This window comes from Brachyistius frenatus, unplaced genomic scaffold, assembly GCF_029030835.1.
Source record: "Brachyistius frenatus isolate BFR_SWC_R1_liver_20210118 unplaced genomic scaffold, ASM2903083v1 Contig_287, whole genome shotgun sequence".
Taxonomy (NCBI): domain Eukaryota; kingdom Metazoa; phylum Chordata; class Actinopteri; family Embiotocidae; genus Brachyistius; species Brachyistius frenatus.
The window spans coordinates 41,780-62,791 of record NW_027210886.1 but is presented as its reverse complement, the minus strand read 5'-3'; the positions used below and the strand labels follow the sequence as shown (position 1 = coordinate 62,791).

The following is a 21,012-nucleotide window of genomic DNA, read 5'->3' as shown; positions in this document are numbered from 1 at the left end:
GTATCAGAGTATTAGACTTTGTTAGGTAATAACAATGGGGTTGTGTTTGAAATGTCCATAAAAGTTAAGAGCATATAAAAAGCAGCTGTTGTGGAAGGCAGATATGAAACTGCATGGTTTGGATGAAGGCTGTAAGGCGGTCGTAGCTGACACAGTATGAATTATCTCAAAACAACAATTTAAGTCAGATTTGGAAATTTAGAAAATTATGCTATTATTAATTACTACTGTGTGAGGTGCAATCAAAAAGTTCCACAAACGCAGACCAGTGAGGTGCACTTAGCAGGAGGATCAACAACCTTCATGAGGAAGTATTCCAAGTGTCGTCTCCTGATCAACATCATCATTTCCACACGTTAACGCTAGGGATGGGCGATACCAGACTTTTTAAGTTCAATGCGATACCGATACTTTTAGTTCGAACTTTACTGATACTGATACCAATACTTTTAGTTCGAACTTTACTGATACTGATACCAATACTTTTAGTTCGAATTTTACCAATACTGATACCGATACTTTCTTAAATGGGTATGTGAGTTTTCATAATAATGATATTTTTGGGAAAAAAAAGTTCCTTACACTTACATTAAGGGAAAGCACATGACACATACTGGCCATTATTAACACATTTATTGTAAAACTATATTTGATTACATTAAATAAAAATGCAAAAATGTGCAAATAAATGTAAAAGATTAAGTAAAAGTAATAAATCAATAAATTGTAAATTTTTTTGAAATACCAAGAACAAATTGTGCACATTTGCGCTTTTTACGATTTCTTAATCTTCATGTTTAACAGGCCATGGCATTTTCTACTTGAGTTTTTCAACATTTAAGCTTCCATACAACAATGTTTGGGAAAAAAAATGTGAATTTCCTTGCAATCGGACATTTCTTAGAATTCCAAACAGAAAGATTCCAACAGAAAGATCCGGGCAACTTATTTACATCGTTTTACATAATCAATTACATTTTGATAATGAAAAAGGTTACCTTTTCCTACATTCTCACAATTCCTTAGTGCTGTCAAGTGATATATCTTGAAATTTGTAATTTTACTTTTTATTTTAGATTGGTGCTCAGGAAAAGTAACGTGTTAACATTTGTAGGTTTAAGCTGATTTCACCTCTGACTAATTGTCTCTCCTGCCTTTGAAAACAGCCTCTCTACTGGAACAGAGGTTGCAACAGTTCCAAGCTATATTTTTTTCAGTTTTCTGAGCACTGAGAATGTGCTTTAACTTTTTTTCCACCAAAACAAAGGGTCCTCACTCATTGGGATCACTTTTTCTTCCATGTATCTGCACATTTCAGTGTACACATCAGTGTTTGGTATACCCCTAAAAAAAAAGCCATGACACATGTGTCAACCAGAATCCTCCCTGGGATGCTGGATAGTTTGCACCATTCCTTTCTGTGTTTGCTGCAGGGGACGCCTGCCTCACTAACGGGCTGTTCTCACAGAGGAGGGTGATGCAGTAACAGAGGGTTTACTAACCCCCCTGCACTGAAAAAAGTCAAACGTCGGTGGCATTGACTTAAAGTGAATTTGTACTTTAGTCCAAGTGAAAATTGTGGTTTCTGGTTTACACCAGGGTTTTTCAGTTTGCCCAAAACTAAAACATACTCCCCTCAAAGTAAATGAAGAGCAGTACTTTTACTTAAAGGGTATTTTTTTTAACTTTAAACTAGAGGTTTCCACGTCACATCAAATCATCCTGCTTCGGAAGCCAGCACCTTCTGCGGGATCAAAAAACTCCTTTAAACAAGGTAAGAGTTTGAATTGTGTTGTTTTGAAGGGAATTTGTGTTTTGTGAACATTTCATGGTTAGTGGCAGCGTGGACAAATACTTTACAGACTATCTTTGTATTTCGTACGTGTGTGAGCAAACCTAGCTAAACCATGTTAGTAGCATGGCTGTCTCATGCTAACTGCAAGGCTGTGGTTGCCTCCAGTTGACATGTGCAAAGTTAATATTGTTGCTAATGCAATTTTGCTGTCATGGAAGCACAACATTGTGATTGTATGGAAAGGCTCACTTGAATAAACTAGCAGAAGGCCTGTCGCGGCCTGCGCCCAGACCTGTTTTAGCCGAGGGAGGGGCGGGGTCCCGCGCCACTCACTACGGGATCCAGTGAAGCCGTGCAGCAGCAGAGGGAGGAGGGAAGGGATTGTAGTTCATTGGTTTTTTTTTCGGTGGATATCTTTACCGTTTTCCTCTTGAAACAGCATTTAGTAATACAAATATGAGTACATGTGAATTAAAGTTTTATTCTCTGATGCATAACCAAAAATGATGACCATGGATTAAGTTGCAGGACTGCATTAAAGTGCTGAGTAATGAGGAAACATTTATATTCTTGCATCTGTCAGTATAATGGAGTATAATACAGAACCACCGGTATACCTAAGGCTCAGTTAATTAATTTGAGTCTATTGTGAGATCTCACCATTTTCTTTGTGTTCACAGGTTTGTTTAAAAAGTTATCAACTTTAGCCATATTGCTGAAATTGGTAAGTACCATAATTAACAACTGTGAATATTATTTGCCTGTATATTTAAATATAATTTACAAATCCAAAATAGAAATGAAGCACTTTATATAAAAGCTTTTAACTTACACAGATGTATACTTACCAACGTAGTATTTAAATGTAATTTCAGTTGAATTTGTAATGTAGTTTAAATTAGTATGAACATTTAACAGCAGGTTAACTACACAACATGGCAACTGTCAAGTAGAAGAAACTATTCTGCAAGAGCTAGCATCTACTCTTTGTAAGTAAAATCCAATGCTAGCTTATTTTTGTGGTTGCAGCTCACTTTCCACTTTCTTGACATGAAAGACGTACTACAAAAAAAAAATTGTACTGTAGAACTTGTAGATTTTGAGCTTGTCTCCCAAAATAAATTATTATTCCTTCTATGCGTACAGGCACTTAACATAATGAAAGAAAAAGACAGCATTTTCTGCCTTTTTCAAAGTAAGAATTGGACTCTAAAGATGACATAATGCCTTAGCAGTTTAACATACACAAACATTGATTTCATAAATAATAAATATTTATTGGGAGATGTCTTTCTTATTCACCAGAAGAGTGAATCTTTGAGTGTGAATTAGTTATGGCCAATTTTGTACTGCATCGAATACATTTTTTATTCTTGATTTTACTAGACCCTTTTGGATGGGCTGACAGGTCAGTGAAAAGGCCAGCCAAGGTGCAAGTTATCCTGAACCCTGATGACACCAGGAGGCTCATTCTGCCTGATGGAAGTCCTGACAATGGAGCAGCTAATGGATGAAGTCCGAAAAGTCTGAGTTCAAATGGAATTTAAGATTGCAGGACCAAGACGGACGCTATGGAGATGAACAAGTGAACTTGACATCTTCTGCAGAACTTGAGGATTTGGCAACTGTATGGGTCATCTACAATAACTTCCGTTCCAGAGAGTTTCAGGGACCAACATTCTCCTCTGACACTGAACCGCACTTAGAACATGGAAATGTGATGTGTAGGTCAAATGTGTCACTGAGTTCAAAAACAAAGATATTCTTGAAAAGGTAGCTGAAGAAATATTCAAGTACAAAGATTACTTAACAGATGCTAACTTCCAATCTCGCATTTGCAATGGTTCAATATAAGGTAACATTCATTGTGGTTGTTTAAAAAGGGCTAGCCAAGTTTTAATACCAGAGGTAAACTTTTGATGGCTTTTGCATTGCTTATCTCATGTTTTAAAGAAATGTACCATGTTGTATGTTAGCATTGATGTGGTTAATGTTACAGGAGGCTTAAAAACAGATCAAAGACCAGAATTTACTCATTTTATGTGTTTTTCCTCAAGTGTTGATGTGTGATACACATACTAGCTAGCTCTACTGCCTGCAAAATGTCAGGTTTTATTTATGTATTTTTGTTTTATTTTTTTAATACATAACAGAAGGAAATGCATATTTTAAAACAAAACATTATTGTATTGACCTAAATTAAGTCACATTTTGCTTGTAACACAAGAAAATGTATGTATTTAAGATAGAGTTAAATTATAGTTTGTACTGAATAAAAAATGTGTCTTGAAAAAAATTAATACATTTGCTTGTAACAGAACTATAATAAGAGTATTTTAATTAGTTTATTCTAAAGTCAAAAATTTACTTAGATGTAATTGTAAATATTATTTTTTTTCTAAAGTGAAACAATTGAGTTGTACCAAAGTGAAATATGGTCTATGGTCTTTATGTTAAATCATAATTTTTACTTTATGAAAGTACATTTTTTTGTCTTGGGTAAAAGAAACATTTTTGATTGATATTAAATTTAAAAAAAATTAAGTTTTACCAAATCATGGATATAATTTGAGAAAAACGAATAAATTTAGCTGTAACAAATTAGAGCATTTTTTTTAAGTTGGTCCAAAGTATGATTTTTTTCAGTGTGTTTTGTAGGAGTGGCAGTTGTAAGAGGTCTGCCCAGTTGGTTGCCTGCACCTCAGGAGGGCGTGGCCTAAGAGTATAAAAGGGCTGCCTTCCTGTGATTGCTCTCCTCTCTTCTCCTCTGCATGAATCGTGGCTGATGACCACATGGCTTACATTTAGAGTAATTTGCTTTTGTTATTTTGATTTACACTTCCATTCACTCTTTACTCATCCACACATGCTTACATTACTGATACCTTACATTCACACATTTTGCTCTGAGTTGCTTAGTTTACTTTAATAAACACTTTTCTTTTTGGATTTGTGTGTGGAGTCTCTCTTTTGTTGTCCAGCCTTGAGCCATGTTGTGACAATCACAACTGCCCAGGGCTTGCATCTCAGTGATGTGCCGCGTTTAGATGGTTTCCACATTTCCAGGAACACAAAGACTGTTTTTGAACCTAAAGTGCTGACTGAAAGAAGATAGTTGTGCTCAGTGTTTACAAAGCGCCTCTTGCTGCAAGCTGTGAGGCCAGAGTGTTACCCAGCAGATGTGGTTGCTCTTTGGAGAAGAGAGACCAGATGACCTTAGAAATGGTTACATACTTCTCTGCTGAAACTTCCTTAATGGGCTCTTCAAAGGGCCTGAGGGCTTCAGTGGCTAGGCTAATTTGGGACCACTGTCCTTCATTCAGGCACAAGGTGTTTCTCTCAAGACAGAGCGCTGTTACAACTACTTGTTGTTGTTCATACAGTCTCTCCAGCATGTGCAATATCGAATTCCATCGCGTATCTACTGCTTGAATTGGCCTGTGCTCTGGCAATTGCAGCTGAATCTGTACTTCTTTTAGCTAGTCGGATGCTTTGGTGCTATGGTGGAAGAACGCAATAATAGCACCACATTTCTCCAGGATGGACACCAAACTTGTGTCAACCTTAATGGAGTCTTTGACAACTAAGTTGAGGGTGTGTGAAAAACACGGAATGTGTTTCCATTGGGTTTTTTGCACAGCTGAAACCATATTAGCTCCATTGTCTGTGATGACAGCATGGACCTTGTTGGTAATGCCCCAGTCATCACATTTTTTTAGGAGATCAGATATAGTGTCTGCTGTGTGCTGTACAGCTACATGGAAAGCCTGCATCTGCCAATTCTGATCAATAAAATGTCCTGTCACAGTCAAATAATCTTTAGTTGTTATTGCTGTCCACATATCACTTGTTAAAACCATACTGCTTGCTGATTCAATGGAGTCCTTCAGTGCTGTTTTGACTCCTTTGTGTAGTTTTGGAATTTCACCTGACATCGAGCATTTCCTACCAGGAATTTGATATCAAGGATCCATCACCTTCACAAAATGACGGAAACCTGCATCCTCAACCACTGACACGGTTTGCAAGTCGGTAACAATCATCTTGGCTAGGCTTCTTGTGATTTCTCGGGCTGTTTGGGAATTATCTGAAAAGGATTAAGCTTTCCCATTATAAAAGAAAAGCTGATTTTATTATTCAGATTACCCTCATGTAACAAAATTTAAGGTCAGACACAGAAGGCAAAACATTAGGGTTTGTTTTTTTCATGGTCTGGTCAGTTTTGAAAGGTCAATTTTGCTTCTTCTGTCATTAGTTGGAAATAACAATTTAAAAAAACATCCAAATTACACATTAAGGGGTTTATTTTACTGATGTATGAGATATCTAAATTATCCCTTTAAAGACCTTGACGCACAAAAATGTCAGAAAACTTTAATAGAAAAAATTATTCTCACATTGTACCTCAAGCAACCAACTGTGGAAGTTTCACTGTGTTAACTATTAGTTTATTCATTTATTTATTACTCTATTAACCTGGCCTTAAAATGAGATTGTGATAAAGATGTTTTGGAATTTAGGACATGCAGACACCCAACAAAACTAAACAAACAAAATAGACTGAAGACAACATATCAAGTGTTGAAACTGAGAAAAATTACTGTTTTATGAAAAATACATGCTCATTATGAATTTGAAGAATGCTACACATGTCAAAAAAGTTGGTAAAGTGGCAACAAAACACTGGAAAAGTTGTGTAACACTAAAAGAAAAACCCAGAGAAATTTGTATATGCAACGGACAAGGCTGAAAACCAATATTGGATGGTGGTGATCTTCGGGGCCTCAGGTAGCACTGCATTAAAAACACACACTATTCTGGAATGGAAATCACTACAGAGGCTCAGGAACACTTCTGAAAACCATCGTCTGTGAACACAGTTCATCGCTGCATCCACAAATGCAGGTGAAAACTCTCTTTTTTGAGATGTGTTACCTGGCATCAAGTTCAAAATGAGCACATATTTTTCATAAAACAATAAAATTTCTTAACATTCTCAACATTTCAACATGTTATATGTTGTCTTTGGTCTGTTTTCAATTAAATATGGGTTTTGTGATTTGTAAATCATCACATTCTGTTTTTATTTCAATTTTACATAGCTTCCCAACTTATTTTGGAAATGGGGTTGTACAATTGTAAAAGGAGAAGGCAAACCCATTCTAAACTGAATGCTCTGTAACACTGCTGCATGAGACAGTGTCTGAAAAACCCATGACAAAATTTTACTGAGCTCCACCTCACAATTGGTTGTATCTGACCTTTGGTGTACTTTACTGATCGGCTTCTGGCAAAACAACTTACAGCAGCTCCACACAATAAGTCTCTCTCCTCTGGGATGCTTCTGAGATTTATGAGCTTCAGGCTGCCTTTTTTTTTTGTTTTGTGTCCAACCTACACACCACATTCTGAAAGCAATGTTGTGTGGCAAAGTAATACTCTAAAATAACATGCTGTTGTTGTTTCTTTTTCATTTATTGATTCATTATAACATTTCAGAGTTATTTCAAATGGGTTTGCTCTCTCCTTCTACATAGAGTACAGAGGCTTCTGGTACACATATGCACTGAAAAAAAAAGTATCCTTTTACTTTTAATTGTATGAATGCACTTTTAGGGAACTACATTGCATGAGCCTCCATTTAAGTGCACTATTTTACAAGGGTTGTGTCCTTCAACAGGGCTGTTTGTGTTTAACTAACACGGTTTATGTGGTGCTGCAGAGTGCACACACAAATATTTTCCTGCAGCATGTTGAGATTGTTTCTCCACTGCATTGGTCCGATATCTTGGTGAATTACTGTGTGTCCAAGTGAGAGGAGATGCATGATAGAGGGCGTGCTAATCTAGTTCTGCACTGCATTCTGTGTGCCAAGAGTAGGTGTGTTTTAAAGGTGTGTGATGCACTGCTTGAAATAAGTGCACGAGCTGCTGCAGATCACCACCAGACATGGGGTATGCTTTCAGGTGTGACTGAGTCTATGTGTGACCTTCATTTGGTTGACTCAAAAGGAGATGGTGAGAAAAAAGACAACAGAGGAAGTATACTGCATTCAAATGTTGTCGTATTTACCGCATTCCCGAGAAGAGTCTGTATGAACGGCGCCCCCCTGTTGCATTCATGACGTTGGAACTCTAAATTGTCTTTAAGCCTCCAGTTCACGAGCTGTAATGTGTTTGCTGATGTTTACAGAAAGTTCAGAGGTCGTGGAAGTTCATGTTTGGTTGGATGTTCAGCTAATATATTGTAGTTTTAGTCATGTAGAGTTTGTCTTCAAAATTTAGACAACAGCCTACGTCTGAGGAAAATTTTCATCTTCCCAACGGCCTCATCTTTCCTCCTGTGTCTTTGTATTTCCTGTCAGCTTGATAAACTGTTAGCCTCTGTGGCTTCTAGACGCCATCCATGTTGCTGTGGCCCAGGCCCTAGGACTCAACCAGTTAAACGCCAAGCTTATGATGCACACGACTTCATATGTCGTAACCACAAGCTCACGAGTTCCATTTGAACGCAGCAGCATGATAAAAACTGAGTTGTTTTAGCCTCAAAGTTCATAATAATGTAAACGAAAAGGGCCGAGAACTTTTCCTTATGTAGAGCATGATGATCAGCTGAGAGCACATTTACTATCATTGAGATTGCGTGCTTATGAATCTGTATGATGACACACTAGTGACTACATAGTTCATGGACATTAGCCTTTAACATGTACGTGTAACAGAACAATGATGATGTATTAAAACCGTAGTTCTCTACAGTTCTAACAGAACCCTGTCTCTCCACGAGACAACGCAGCTGATGTGTTTGATGAGAGACAGTCCTGAAGTGTGTCATTATCAGCATGTTGAATGATGATCACCTGTCAGCCTCTCTGTGGCACCAGGCTTTCATCCACCTCTGAGGGGCATATCAGAAGAGCTGGAATTTGTTTTTATTCAGTCGTAGTCAGACAACACATGGTGCAACTAGCTGGTTTTTATTTTGCAAGCTTGACTCATTTCACCTTTATGAAATGGATCAACAATATCAGCATATAATCCCCATTATGCGAAACAAATTAAAACTCTTTAAACTTCATTTCATAAAAATTAAGATGAGATCTGGATAAATCACAGCTGTAAACTAATATCTACACAATGGAGAACAAATTAATACAAAACATCCAGACCTGCTTTTTTTTTTATATCACATATTTGTCAGTAGAATGAGAGGTTGTAAACATTTCATAATATCTGAGAGATGAACAGATGAACTTACAGAATTGATATTATTTGTTCTTCAATCGGCCTGAAGTCTGCACTGTTGGTTATTGTAAGTAGAGAGGAAGCATCACGCTGCACAGATCCCCTTCTCCTCCCTCTTGCTTTCTCTCACCGCTCTCTGATCACACTACTTCCTTTTGGGGTCCTGTTCCCGCTTGACGTCCTGGTAAGCAATTTCCTCTGCCTCCATTTTTCAGACCATAATTTTGATTGATAATTATCGTTGGGGACATAATTCTGTGGAGCCACCCTGCAGAGTGAAAGACTAGTAGAATAAAATAGAAATGGTGTGTTGTTGGGTTCATCCGAGCGTAGCCACAACAAATGAATGGATAAATCTCTCAGAGCTGCGCTCTGCACTGCCAAGTCTGAGAGCCTAGCAGCCGCTGCCGCAGAGAGACCAGAAAACCTTCCCTCTCTCTGCAGCCTGACTTTATGGCCTTTGGTTTCAAACACACAACTTGTGATTTGTCCTCCGTTTCACAGTCAGCCGTTTTTGTTTTTTAGAAAACCTTTAAAGACCGGCCGTATCCTGAAGGATTATCAGGCTGTTTTCCAATCGTGCTTAAAACCCTCAACAATCCGAGTAGAAATCCCCATCAGAGGCTTGTTTGTTCCTGCTGGTCACCGATGATTGTCTCCCATAACAAACAAAAATTGCTGAGCTGCTAATATTAGCACATTAGATCTCTATGACTTAATGCTTGCAGAGACTGCTGAGATTACGAGTCCTAATGTGAATGACATGAGCATCGTCTCATTTCAGTTATATGGTTTCTTTTTGGTGATATTATTATTATTATTATTATTATTATTTGCATTAAATCTTCCACATAAGACACAGAAAGCTGGTGAAGTCTGTCATTATGTGCAGCATGTTATAGAGTGTAAATCTACACTGGTATTTATACCGGTACCAAATTGGTTTTCATCACATTATTTTGCTATTGTTAAGAGCCATTTATGGAGGGCAGTGCAGGGAGGAAGTAAAAGGAAATATAAGGAATATTAAGTCATCACTAAAGTGCACAACCCCCCGAATGTCAAAAAAAACCAAGCTGGTTGTGACCCTTTTTTCGGTTTTGGACAGTGATGTTTGGCTTCTTGAAAATGTATGTCACTCAAAACACCTCTCTAGTCTCATTGCTGTATTGTCAATGGCTATTCAAAGAATTTTAAGGGTCTCTGTTGCCAGTTTTAACACTGTGACACAAAATGTAATGTACGTCCTGCTTTTGATCAAGCAGGGTTACATCTGCCCCCCCCCCCCCCCCCCCCCCCCCCCCCCCCCCCCCCCCCCCCCCCCCCCCCCCCCCCCCCCCCCCCCCCCCCCCCCCCCCCCCCCCCCCCCCCCCCCCCCCCCCCCCCCCCCCCCCCCCCCCCCCCCCCCCCCCCCCCCCCCCCCCCCCCCCCCCCCGCGAATCCTCCTGCTCCACACACAGTCACGATGATACGCATTGTTGGCGCGCAACAGGAGTAGTCTCTGAACTGTTCCATCCCCACTTGTGGACGTGTTCAACAAAATACCAAAACTATAATTTCTTTAAATTTATATATATACATATATATATATATAAATTTATATAACCCTAACCCTAACCCTTTATATATATACATATATATATAAATTTAAATATATATATTTATATAAATATATATATATATATATATATATATATATATATATATATATATATATATATATATATATATATATATTTATATTTATTTATTTATTTATATATATATATATATATATATATATATATATATATAAATTTAAAGAAATTATAGTTTTGGTATTTTGTTGAACACGTCCACAATTGGGGATGGAATAGTTCAGAAACTACTCCTGTTAAATATAAATATTTATATAAATATCAATATATATATATATATATATATTGAAATTTATATATATGTATATATATATATATATATTAAATGTAGTATTTAAATATATTAAATATATTCAACAATTAGTTTAACAGTAAAGGTAATAATCTATCACACTGAATACAGTTCAACATTTTAGGCAGAAATTAAAATAAACATAAAGGTGTTGGATTGACTGAAAGTTTTGTTTTCAGACTGACACCTACCTAAAACTTTTAACAGAAGATAAATGGTTGTCTGGGCGAAGAGGAAAATAAAAGTAACATGACAGTAAAATATTGTCGTACTTGTCACATTCATTCTACCATAAAAGTACACAGGCAACATGCTATCCCTGCTAAACTCAATTAGCTTGTTTCTATTTTCAGCAGGAAGTTTGATAACTTTTCAAATTTACACATGTCACTTCGACAGAAATTCTAATAAAATTAGACAATAAAATGGTAAAGGATATCATATAATGGATTTTTCATTTCACATCATTCATTTTAACACAATTTTGCAGCCATGGTTTTACAGAAACAGAATTTGATGCTTTAATTTTCTTATTCTTTGAAAAAAAAAAAAAAGGAATTTCTCTGCGACAAAAACTGAACTGAAGATAATTAAAAGATGGGATGATCTCTTTTATTGCTTTCATGATTTCAAGATTTCAATTTTGTCACGTACTCATTTGCTGCGAATATAATGAATTTTGTGTGAAACTATGATTTTGTTATGAAAACATTTAGTTTAAAATTGTATTTTACACTTGGATTTTATTTTCCGTTGTTGTTTTCTTAACAAACAATTGAAAAACAGAGTTGGTGGTATTTTGGTGGAAAATCCAATATCTTGTTTGGACTGGTTTAAGGACATTTTTTTCAACTGATTGTTTCTGTCATATTAAGTTCTTATTATCACCTTGATATTTTGTTTATATGTGCATTTTTCTGCTCAGTTTGTTTTGATGTTACTTAAAAAATAAGAGGCAGAGTGATGTGAAGTTCAGGAGATGTTTGTGCTCTTATACAGAAAAAAAAACCAACTATTTTTGTCTGAGTAGGTTTTGCTTTTAAATTCTTCCTGCGGACGTACAATAAGTTTAAATGCTATGCAGTACAGAAACCAGCCGACACGCAGCACTGAATGATGGTGTACATACAGTATAATACACCAGGAAATGGATGCTCCTGTCAAACATTGCAATGGAAAAGAAACTAGGAAACCAGGAGCCTGTGGTGTCGCAGAGTAAATTATCAACACACAGTACCAGTGTTGTCGAGCAGGTGGGAGGAAACAGTGAAACCAGCTGCTGTGTTTAGAGAGAAATCATCAAGACCTAATTTTTTTTATTCATGACTGTGCCAATAAAATGAGGCTTCAGTTCAGCTTCAGATGTGTCAGGTGCTGATAAATGGATATTTAATTAATGTTAGTGTGAAGTCTTGGTCTCCATGTCAGGATTGTGGGAGGTTTAATTTTCTTAAAGGGTAGAAGAGAAACCGGAGTCACAGGTCTGACTGGTAGTCCTCGAAGAGGTGAAATGTACTGCTGTTCTTTCCTCATGGCCAGTCGCAATCTTTAATTATACTGCAGTCATTAATCCAGTGCTTCTGAAAAAGTATGCTGTAGAGTTAAATGACATAATGGTTCATTAAAAGTCTTACTAAATGCTTTACAAAAATTAGGGTCATTGAAGAAATGCTATTGTAAAGCATTGTCCTTGTTCACCACTGTTGGTAGGTTCCGCCTGAAACTCTCATTACGGTTTTTCACGATCACTAAGACACATTTCTTGAAACCTTCCATCCTTTTCTCAAAAGTGTAAGCACAAATCCCAATCTTCAAACTACATTCACAAAACCTCTAAATCTTCTTGGAAAACCGAACTTTCACCTCAGAACAGTTTCATCTGTGCTCCAAACCAAACTATGTTGTCACATCATGCTCCACGCCATTGAGCATTCATCACACACGGCATCAAAAAATAGAAATCACAATGTTCAGGCCTCCGGAATTTGTTTTTGTTTGCAATACAATAAATGCATTTTAAATTTCAAAAGAAGAAAAAAACATTTCATAAATCAGCGGATTCAGCATTTTAGTAAAAAATACCGTTGTGGAAAAAGACGAAATGTAAATGAAAAGATGTTCTGTCGGAGGACCTGGTCAATGATGTAAAGGCTGACACTGTTGATTCCCTCCAAATTTCCAATAAGTCTGCTGTATTTCACGCAGTCTAATGGTGTTGTTTTAAACAACCATGTTACAGTAACTATGAGGGCCTCTTACTGTTGGAGAACACAGGTGTCCTTCCACCCTCGCATGGAAGTCTGTCAATTCTACAAAACAGGTGAACGTTCAGTTACAAAATTTTACATTCAGCACCGTACCAACAGTGATGGACTTTGTGTTTGTGTCTGCTCAAGTCAGAGGTTACAATGTATCTTTGTAATTGTGTTGTAATAGGTATTTACTCTGTAATCTAAAAATTTTCAATGTTTGGCAACTACTTTCAAACAATTTTAAAGAAAATCAAGTCAAAATCATAAAATCAGAACGTTGGAATCACTACTTGTGCGTGGAGGTCAAACATATTTCAAATGGCCTGTTGGTGACTGTATAACATCACATGTGCTCTAATCAGTGTGTGGTTGTGTGTAGGTGCTGGGCTGTGCTGGAGATTGTCCCCCAGACATCGTTACCAGAGAGGAGGACAGCAGCTGAGACAACAGCACGGCCTGACTCCAGCAGCCCATCCGGTCCGCCGTCCTCACTGTCCCCTCTCCTGTACACGAACATCTCGCTGGAGGAGTGAGTCTCTGCTCTGAATGTTTGTCTTTCATCACAACCAGTGATTCTTTCGCCACAAGCCTGGAACTTCAGCCAACAGTTGGATTCTCTGTTGTAGCTTGTTAGTTGTATTGTGTGGTTGATGATGATACTTTTATTGGACTTGCTTGAGTTCTGGTAGTCTTTAACATCATCCAAGTTTGAGGAAAAAAGAAAAATTTGTTTCCAGTCCATTTACCTTCAGCTATGTGTTGCATAGCTTGCACACTTTTCTGTGTTTGAAGACCGTGATATGAATAAGACAATCAGTCCAGAGTTTTCCTTCTTCCCTCCTTGTATATGAAACAGTTTTGTTGGGTTTCCTGCTGCGGTTTAAAAATATTACTTTTTTTCGGTTTTTAGTTCTTGGGGAATTTATGTTTTCTATTAAGGGCCAACGATGGATTGTATATCAAAGTTGCTAGTTTTAAAAATGAGTCAGATGCAGGAATTCCCATAAGCTGCAATACCAACAAGTGTCACTAGAGGTTGGCGCCAAAAAGCATCCGGCTCCATAGATTCCCATTCAACTTCTCTCATCAAATCCAAAGTGAATAAAATGTGTCCATCAGTTATCTCGGTGTTGTTAGCTAAAGTCACTCCTTCTTATTAGTTTTCTGGAGGTGCATCTGAAAATAATCCCTCATTCATTAGAAAAGAAGATTCAAGAAGACCTGTTTTGGGGGGCGTGTCTGTTTGATTGACAGGCCTGTGGTGCAGTCAGGTTACAGCTATCGGTGGGCGGGACGTAGTATCATCAGGTTTACAATCAGATCAGTCAGATCCACCGCTGGCTCCTCCCCCAGCTCGTCCAAATATGGTCACTTCCTGCTCCTAACTGCTCTAAACTAACAAGATGGCGACGGACAGAATCTGAACTGGAGGCTTCATAACGTTTACAAACCAATGATAAGCTCACTGATGGTTGATGGTTGGGGCCAACACAAGTGCAGATGTTTAAATGGAATTATACTTACTGATATAAAATAGTAAATGCAGATCATGGGCATTGGGGGAAGTTTACCACCTATTATTAGCTACAGTCTTCAGCCACAGTGGTTTGTATTTCTGTCACAAACATGTTGGTTGAAATAAACATTAAGTTCCTCACTGCAAAACTGTTGAACTGCCGGTTTCAAGTTTAGTTTCTAAAGATATTAGTTGACCTTGGAAACAGCAATATATAGATAATGTCTCTTCACCAGTTGTTTATACCTATCATACCTATTATCAGTTACATTGTTTGTGCTCTGAATGGTGAACAACAGTTTATTGGAGGTGAGTTGAGAGCTGTTATGGTAGACTATTTCAGTAGTGCATCTTATGACTGTCATTTAAACAATCACACCTCTTTTGTTCGTCATTAAACTTATAAACGGGACTCCTACTTTGATCTGTGGAGGGATTCTTCAACATGTTCATTGTGTTTCCTCTTTTGGAGACACTCTGCATCCATGGTTTTTGCAAACTGGATGTCCGTCCTTGAGGACAACTCCACGTTAGTTTTTAAGATGTCTAAAGTTATCCTATGTTGTTTTTAATAACTTTTTTGGGGCATGCAGGCGAGCATCTCCGTTCCATGCATTTTTTTTTTTCAATACCGATTATAAGCACTTGTGCACGGTATGATAATCATTCATTTTACTACCACAGCATACCGTGACACCAGTAATCTGCTGCTGCAACCCTATTTCTGGGGTTTAAAATTGTTATTAACAATAGACAGGCAGACTGTGTAATGATGAATAATGAAATAATAAGGGCCCCACAATAAAGAACAGCACCAGAACCATCAAAGTACCCTAACTGAACTGTCCTCTGAATACCATGCTGTCAAATAACAGTGACATAACATCAGCCTTTAAATAACTTGGCAGGTATGGAGCTCCTCTGGTGCCATTACATTGTCCACACCCATCCTGAGATCATAAAACGTAGCACTAGATTTCCTTTTATGATACAAAGTTAGCTTTTTGGCATCAGCAGTCTGCCATTTCCTTGATGCCCAAAGTGTGACAGTGATGATACATCAGCAGAGAACTGTGTGAATATGTGCAATTAACATCTCTTGTACTGCATATGTAATTATTTCAAAGCATCTTTGAATTGTAATCGCTCCCTGACTCAGGCCTTCCCTTTCCATTAAGTCCTCTTTCATTACGTTGATTTGCAGAACAACCGTTTTTCATTCTGATTGCCGGGCATGAATTTTTATTTCTGTGTTATTCTTTCCCACCCACCCATTACAGTTCATTGTTCATCTCTTCAAAAAAAGAAAAAAGAAGCAGCTCCTGTGACCCACATGGCTGAGACAACCTCAGTGACAGGTACCCTCCTCTCTCAGCTCAAACAGACCCACAGTGCCCCCTGGTGGATTTGTATTGAATGTGTTTGGAGCACAGTTTGTGCCGTTTCAAATCCCAACCATCTAACCTTCCTCTCCTCATCTGTAGAGGCCATTAAAGCAGCTCTGTGCTTTTAAAGCCGTGTTTGAATGAAAGGGGGTAATAACAACACCGGCCTCGCGTGTCACCAGGATCACAAACAACAGTTTGCTTTTAGACAGATTGCATTTAGGATTGTTGGTGAGTAAAGGTGAAGGTGATCGGGGAGCATTTCTAGGTCTGGAAGAGTTGTGACTCGAACGTGATCTACATCCTGCTGTTTGTGCACACACGGGCAGAAGCTGCCAGCGTGTCTTCTGTGACACTACGTGTGGAAAACTTGTGTCCTCTAGATGACGACGTCTGACACGCACGTGTGACACGCAGGCTGTGTGGCTGCTCGGTTGACCTGTTAACATTAATGCTGTACGACTGCACGTATTTATTTATTTTATTTTATTTTTATTTTATTTTTTTAATAAGATGCTGTAGCAAACCAGGAAAAGGCATGTGCAAAAGTTTCCCAGCATGCACCAGGGAGCACATCCAGGATCAAATAAGACTTATGGACAGTTTCATTGTATTTGTTCCTGCATTGTTACAGTTGCTCTGCAAAGTGGCTGATTTATGCACTTTTATTGTTGTCATACTGTTAGAAAGAATAAAAACACAGCATTTTGGACTGTAAAGAAAACTATTAACTTCATCTAAAGCTAATTTAAATTTTGAATTTGGTTTTAAATGGCTTGTTTAAATGTTGAGTAGTAAAAGTTTCAGCAGCACAGAAAACACACCTGTGTTGAAGTTAATGAAGCCGAAATGTAACAGTTCATTATTAATTGAAATTGATAATATATGTCATTAATGGATCCTCTGGTTTATTTAGAGCCTCACATGCTCAGCGATGCAGAGAAACATGACGCTGGAGACATTAATTATGCCATTTTATCTTGATTTTCAGAGTGAAAATGGGAACAACGGTTCTTCTCTGTTATATTTGCTGCACGTGTGATGGTGGTCTGTTTGCATTTACAGGACAAATCATTGAAGCTGTCGTCCGCCATGTTCATAAAAGAGTGTGAAGACTTTATTAAGTCACAAACAGAGAGGAACATCTACTGTTTTCACTTTAATGAATATGTTAAATTACAGACCAAAGATGGCAATTACTAAGAGACTTTATTATGGTGTTTATGACAAACAAAAAGTCCATAACTAACATTTCTTTTCTACTACAATGTCAGGGAAATTCTGCTGTTCAGGCCTCTCACACTCTGAGACTCGTCTGATTGCTCTGATGGAGGTAAAGGTCCTGTAAGGACATCCAGACCTCATGAACTAACTGTCCAAGATTGGTTTTGATGATGCTCAGATCGGAGACAGCCCGTCTGACTCTCTGTTTGACAGAATCACTCCAAGGAACCACTTGTGTTCTTATCTGAAAGAATGTGTTTCTTTCTAACTTTGTTAGAGTTCAGGCTCTGCATTGTCACCCAGAACAATCTCCTTTGATTCCCTTCATCTCCACCATTTCCATCAGACCAAGATTAAGCATAACAAAGATGATAGTTTTTGCAATATTGATATAGTTTAGGGTTTTTTAGTTTTTTGATGTCGCTTTACCTCCAGAAATTTCAAAGTGCTGAACAAACAGAAAAAAAAAAAAAGAAATCTGTCTGGTAATGTTCTCGTTTCCCTACCAGAAGGCATTAATCCCTCTCTGGGAATCTTTTTTGGAAATATTTGAATAATAGCGAGTCAGAAAACTAATCTGAATGACCTGACAGCAGAATAACCACGGCATCTGTCACACGTCCAATAACGAGGTCAGACAATGAAAACAATGAGAAGGAGCCTCACACGCTTCCATTCAGATCAGGACGCGTGTCAGATGTGCCAACTCGGCAGTCTGAGCAGTAAAAAGCTCCTCTCAGGTCAAACATGCGGGTCAGCAGCACCGCGCCTCAGGACAGCCACCTGCCACCATAACACTGCAACACGTGGATGAGTACATTTCCCATCACATTTACATGCATGTCTACAAAGTGTTCGTGCTTTCAAAATATTCATTATCTCAATGGACCATTTCACTGTTGAATCAAGAGGTTATCTAATCACGGCTCAGGAACTGGAACCTAGTACCTGGTACTCCATTAGTCTTTAGTGCCAGAAGTCATGAACATATATTTGTTCAAGCTAGTGTGGGTGTCAGCGTCGCTATGCAGTCAGCATACCTGTCAGGCAAGTCACAGGGAATACCTGCATTACTAGATTAGACAATAAGAGTATCGGTGTACAAACATTAGGGCGGGGTGATATGGCCTTAAAATAATACCACAATGTTTCAGGGTCTCTCTCTATATAATACAATATTTTTTTTTGTTTGTTTGTCCTTCGAATAGCTCAACTCTTTGTTTCATGTGCTTCAAACTCGGTGTCTGTGTTGGACCCGAGGTTTTGCGCTGTTAAATTTGGTATGATTTGGATCGCTGACTTGTTTAATATTCAGAAACTTTAACTCTGTGGCAAACTACAAAACTGGCAACCAGCCCTCTGTTCAGTGGGGGCGGAGTCACCCCCGCTCAGCTATAGTTATAGAGAACATTGAGTCTGCTACAAACTACTGTAATGTATGCAAGATTTTTTTTGTATTTCATTTTGAAATACTTTTTTTAAGGTCAAGATTTTATGTTTTGGATGCAACATTTATACTTTTGGGTCATTATCATTGGGAATGAGTTGCTCATTTGTCTCTGTGTTTGTGGACTTCTTTTTTTTCCCACCTTTCCTGTTTCCTCAAACCCAGAGTGGTGGAATGATTTTCAGGCTGAAGGTTTCCATGTTGTCCCTGGGACTGTTTCCTCAGCCACCTCTATGAGTTTGGGATCAGGAGAGGCATGCTGGTGATTCTATCTTGTGGAGTCACATAGTCCTCCGTTTCCTCGAGCTTGGGGAGGGTTTCCTTCCAGCCCCTCCAACTCTTCTTGAACAGACATCTCATTCTGGGTGAAAGTTTGTTGCATCTCTGTGATCTTTGTGTTTTGCTTGTTCGCGTGCAGACGTTTCCTGAAGGATTTTACAGGCCATCTGCAGCTCCTCAGCATCCCTCTGCAGGTCTTCTCCTTGATGTTGTTGTTCACCTGAGACACAGGTCTTTGTGATGCATCAGCAAACTTCTGCAGCCTCTCCAGCTCCCTCCCGTGTCTCTTTGTCCTCGTTGATGAACATGTCCTTCAGCGTTTTTTTGTTTATCCAGCTGGATTCTTGTTTCCTTCAGTTCTTCAGTAAGTTGTCACTTTTCCGAGCAGTTGGCCCTCTTCCAGCAGCTCATTTCATCTTTTGGCTTCGTGGAGAAACATATTATCCTGTTTTCCTCCTCTCAGTTACTTAAACATGAGGATTTGAATGGGCAGTTTTCAGCGAGGTGAGTCACAGAAAGGTTGTTAATAATCATAGTTTGTCTCTGAAGAGATGATGTCTGTGTTGAGGGTCGACTTGTTCTTTGTCACTTGCTGAAATATTGGAATGACCTGACTGCTGATCAGCTGAGGCCTCGTATAGAGACCTGATGTTGTGCTCCAAAGCGCCATCTCTTCTACTCCTATTTCTTCCTACGTGTTTACATTCAAAATCACAATCAGTAATACAGTTTATTTAAAATATTTGTATCTTTTTTCAGTATAAAGTCATGGGTCCGATTTTTAGGGGGAGATTACAGCTGCCATGTTGCATGAAAGTATATCAAAGTGTTTCAGAACAAATGAGTGAATGTTTAATACATTTTTATAAGAAACAGAAACAGACATTTTTTTAAACAGCAAATGCACAAAACATGAATACATTTTGAAGAACGTGCAATCGTAAGAAAAATGGGTGAATTAATAATCATATATAAATTAATTTAAAAAAAATTATAATAACAACAAATACAAGTCCTGCATTTAAAACCTTACTTAAGTAAAAGTTTCTTGCATTTTACTGCTGTAGATGTTTAAGGTTGTGATCATTTTAATAACGACACGGTTAATGTGCAGCAATACTGCATATACTGATATATTTATATCAGTCTTGTCCTGTGAGCTCATTGCTTCAATGCCGTAGACTTTCTGAAACATTGTGATGGTTTCCAGAGTTTGACGCTAACTTTGTTGTGACTGTTCATGTGCACGAAGAAATCCCAGACGCACACTGCTGAAAAACCATGTGGAACTCAGGAACTGATGATGTTGATGAAGTAATGAAGTTTTATTTTCCCTTCTGCTATGTGCACCTCATCTTGCTGTGGTTTTTTCACATGCACAAGCACTTTAGATATGGTAGTTTTTTATTGTATTGCTGCTTCCTGTCTGTCTCTGTCGTACTGACAGGAATCTGTCTGAAGGCTGTGTTAGTCTGATGGGAAGAGCCCATTGACAACATATTTTGAGGAGTTTATCTGCTTTGATAATGAGTGTCAATGTGAATGTAAAGTGCTGGATGCTAACCTAACACTGAGAGGAGGTTTGGGGGTTAGCAGAGGGTCAACAGCTGCCTGTAACATGTTATTTAACTCAGGATGTAGTTCACCGCTGCTCTGTCACTGCATGAACCCACACAACTTTGAAAACTCTGCAATTATAAAGTTCTTTCTACAGTCTGCTGATAACTGCCTCACTGGATGTGTATCACAGGCAGTAATCACACACATTTTGACACAAACACACGTCATCATGTTGAAAATCAAACACAATTCTTTCCCCTATTTGCCTGCAGATCTGAAAAGTTTCTCCTTTTGTCTCTGAAAGTGGAACATTTGTTATCAGTCCTGAAGCTTGTTTCCTTTCACACCATTTACTCACAGTAGCAACGAGAAGCTCTTCTC

The 21,012-nt window shown here is 38.2% G+C and overlaps 1 protein-coding gene across 1 annotated transcript in view; it reads left to right on the top strand.

Moving 5' to 3' along the window:
* Window positions 1-21,012, top strand: part of LOC138635047 (uncharacterized) — a 99,722-nt gene that overhangs the window by 66,658 nt on the left and 12,052 nt on the right. The window contains exon 12 of the mRNA XM_069722354.1: window positions 13,600-13,749. Coding sequence (XP_069578455.1) covers window positions 13,600-13,749 — 150 coding nt within the window. The remainder of the gene's footprint in view (window positions 1-13,599; window positions 13,750-21,012) is intronic.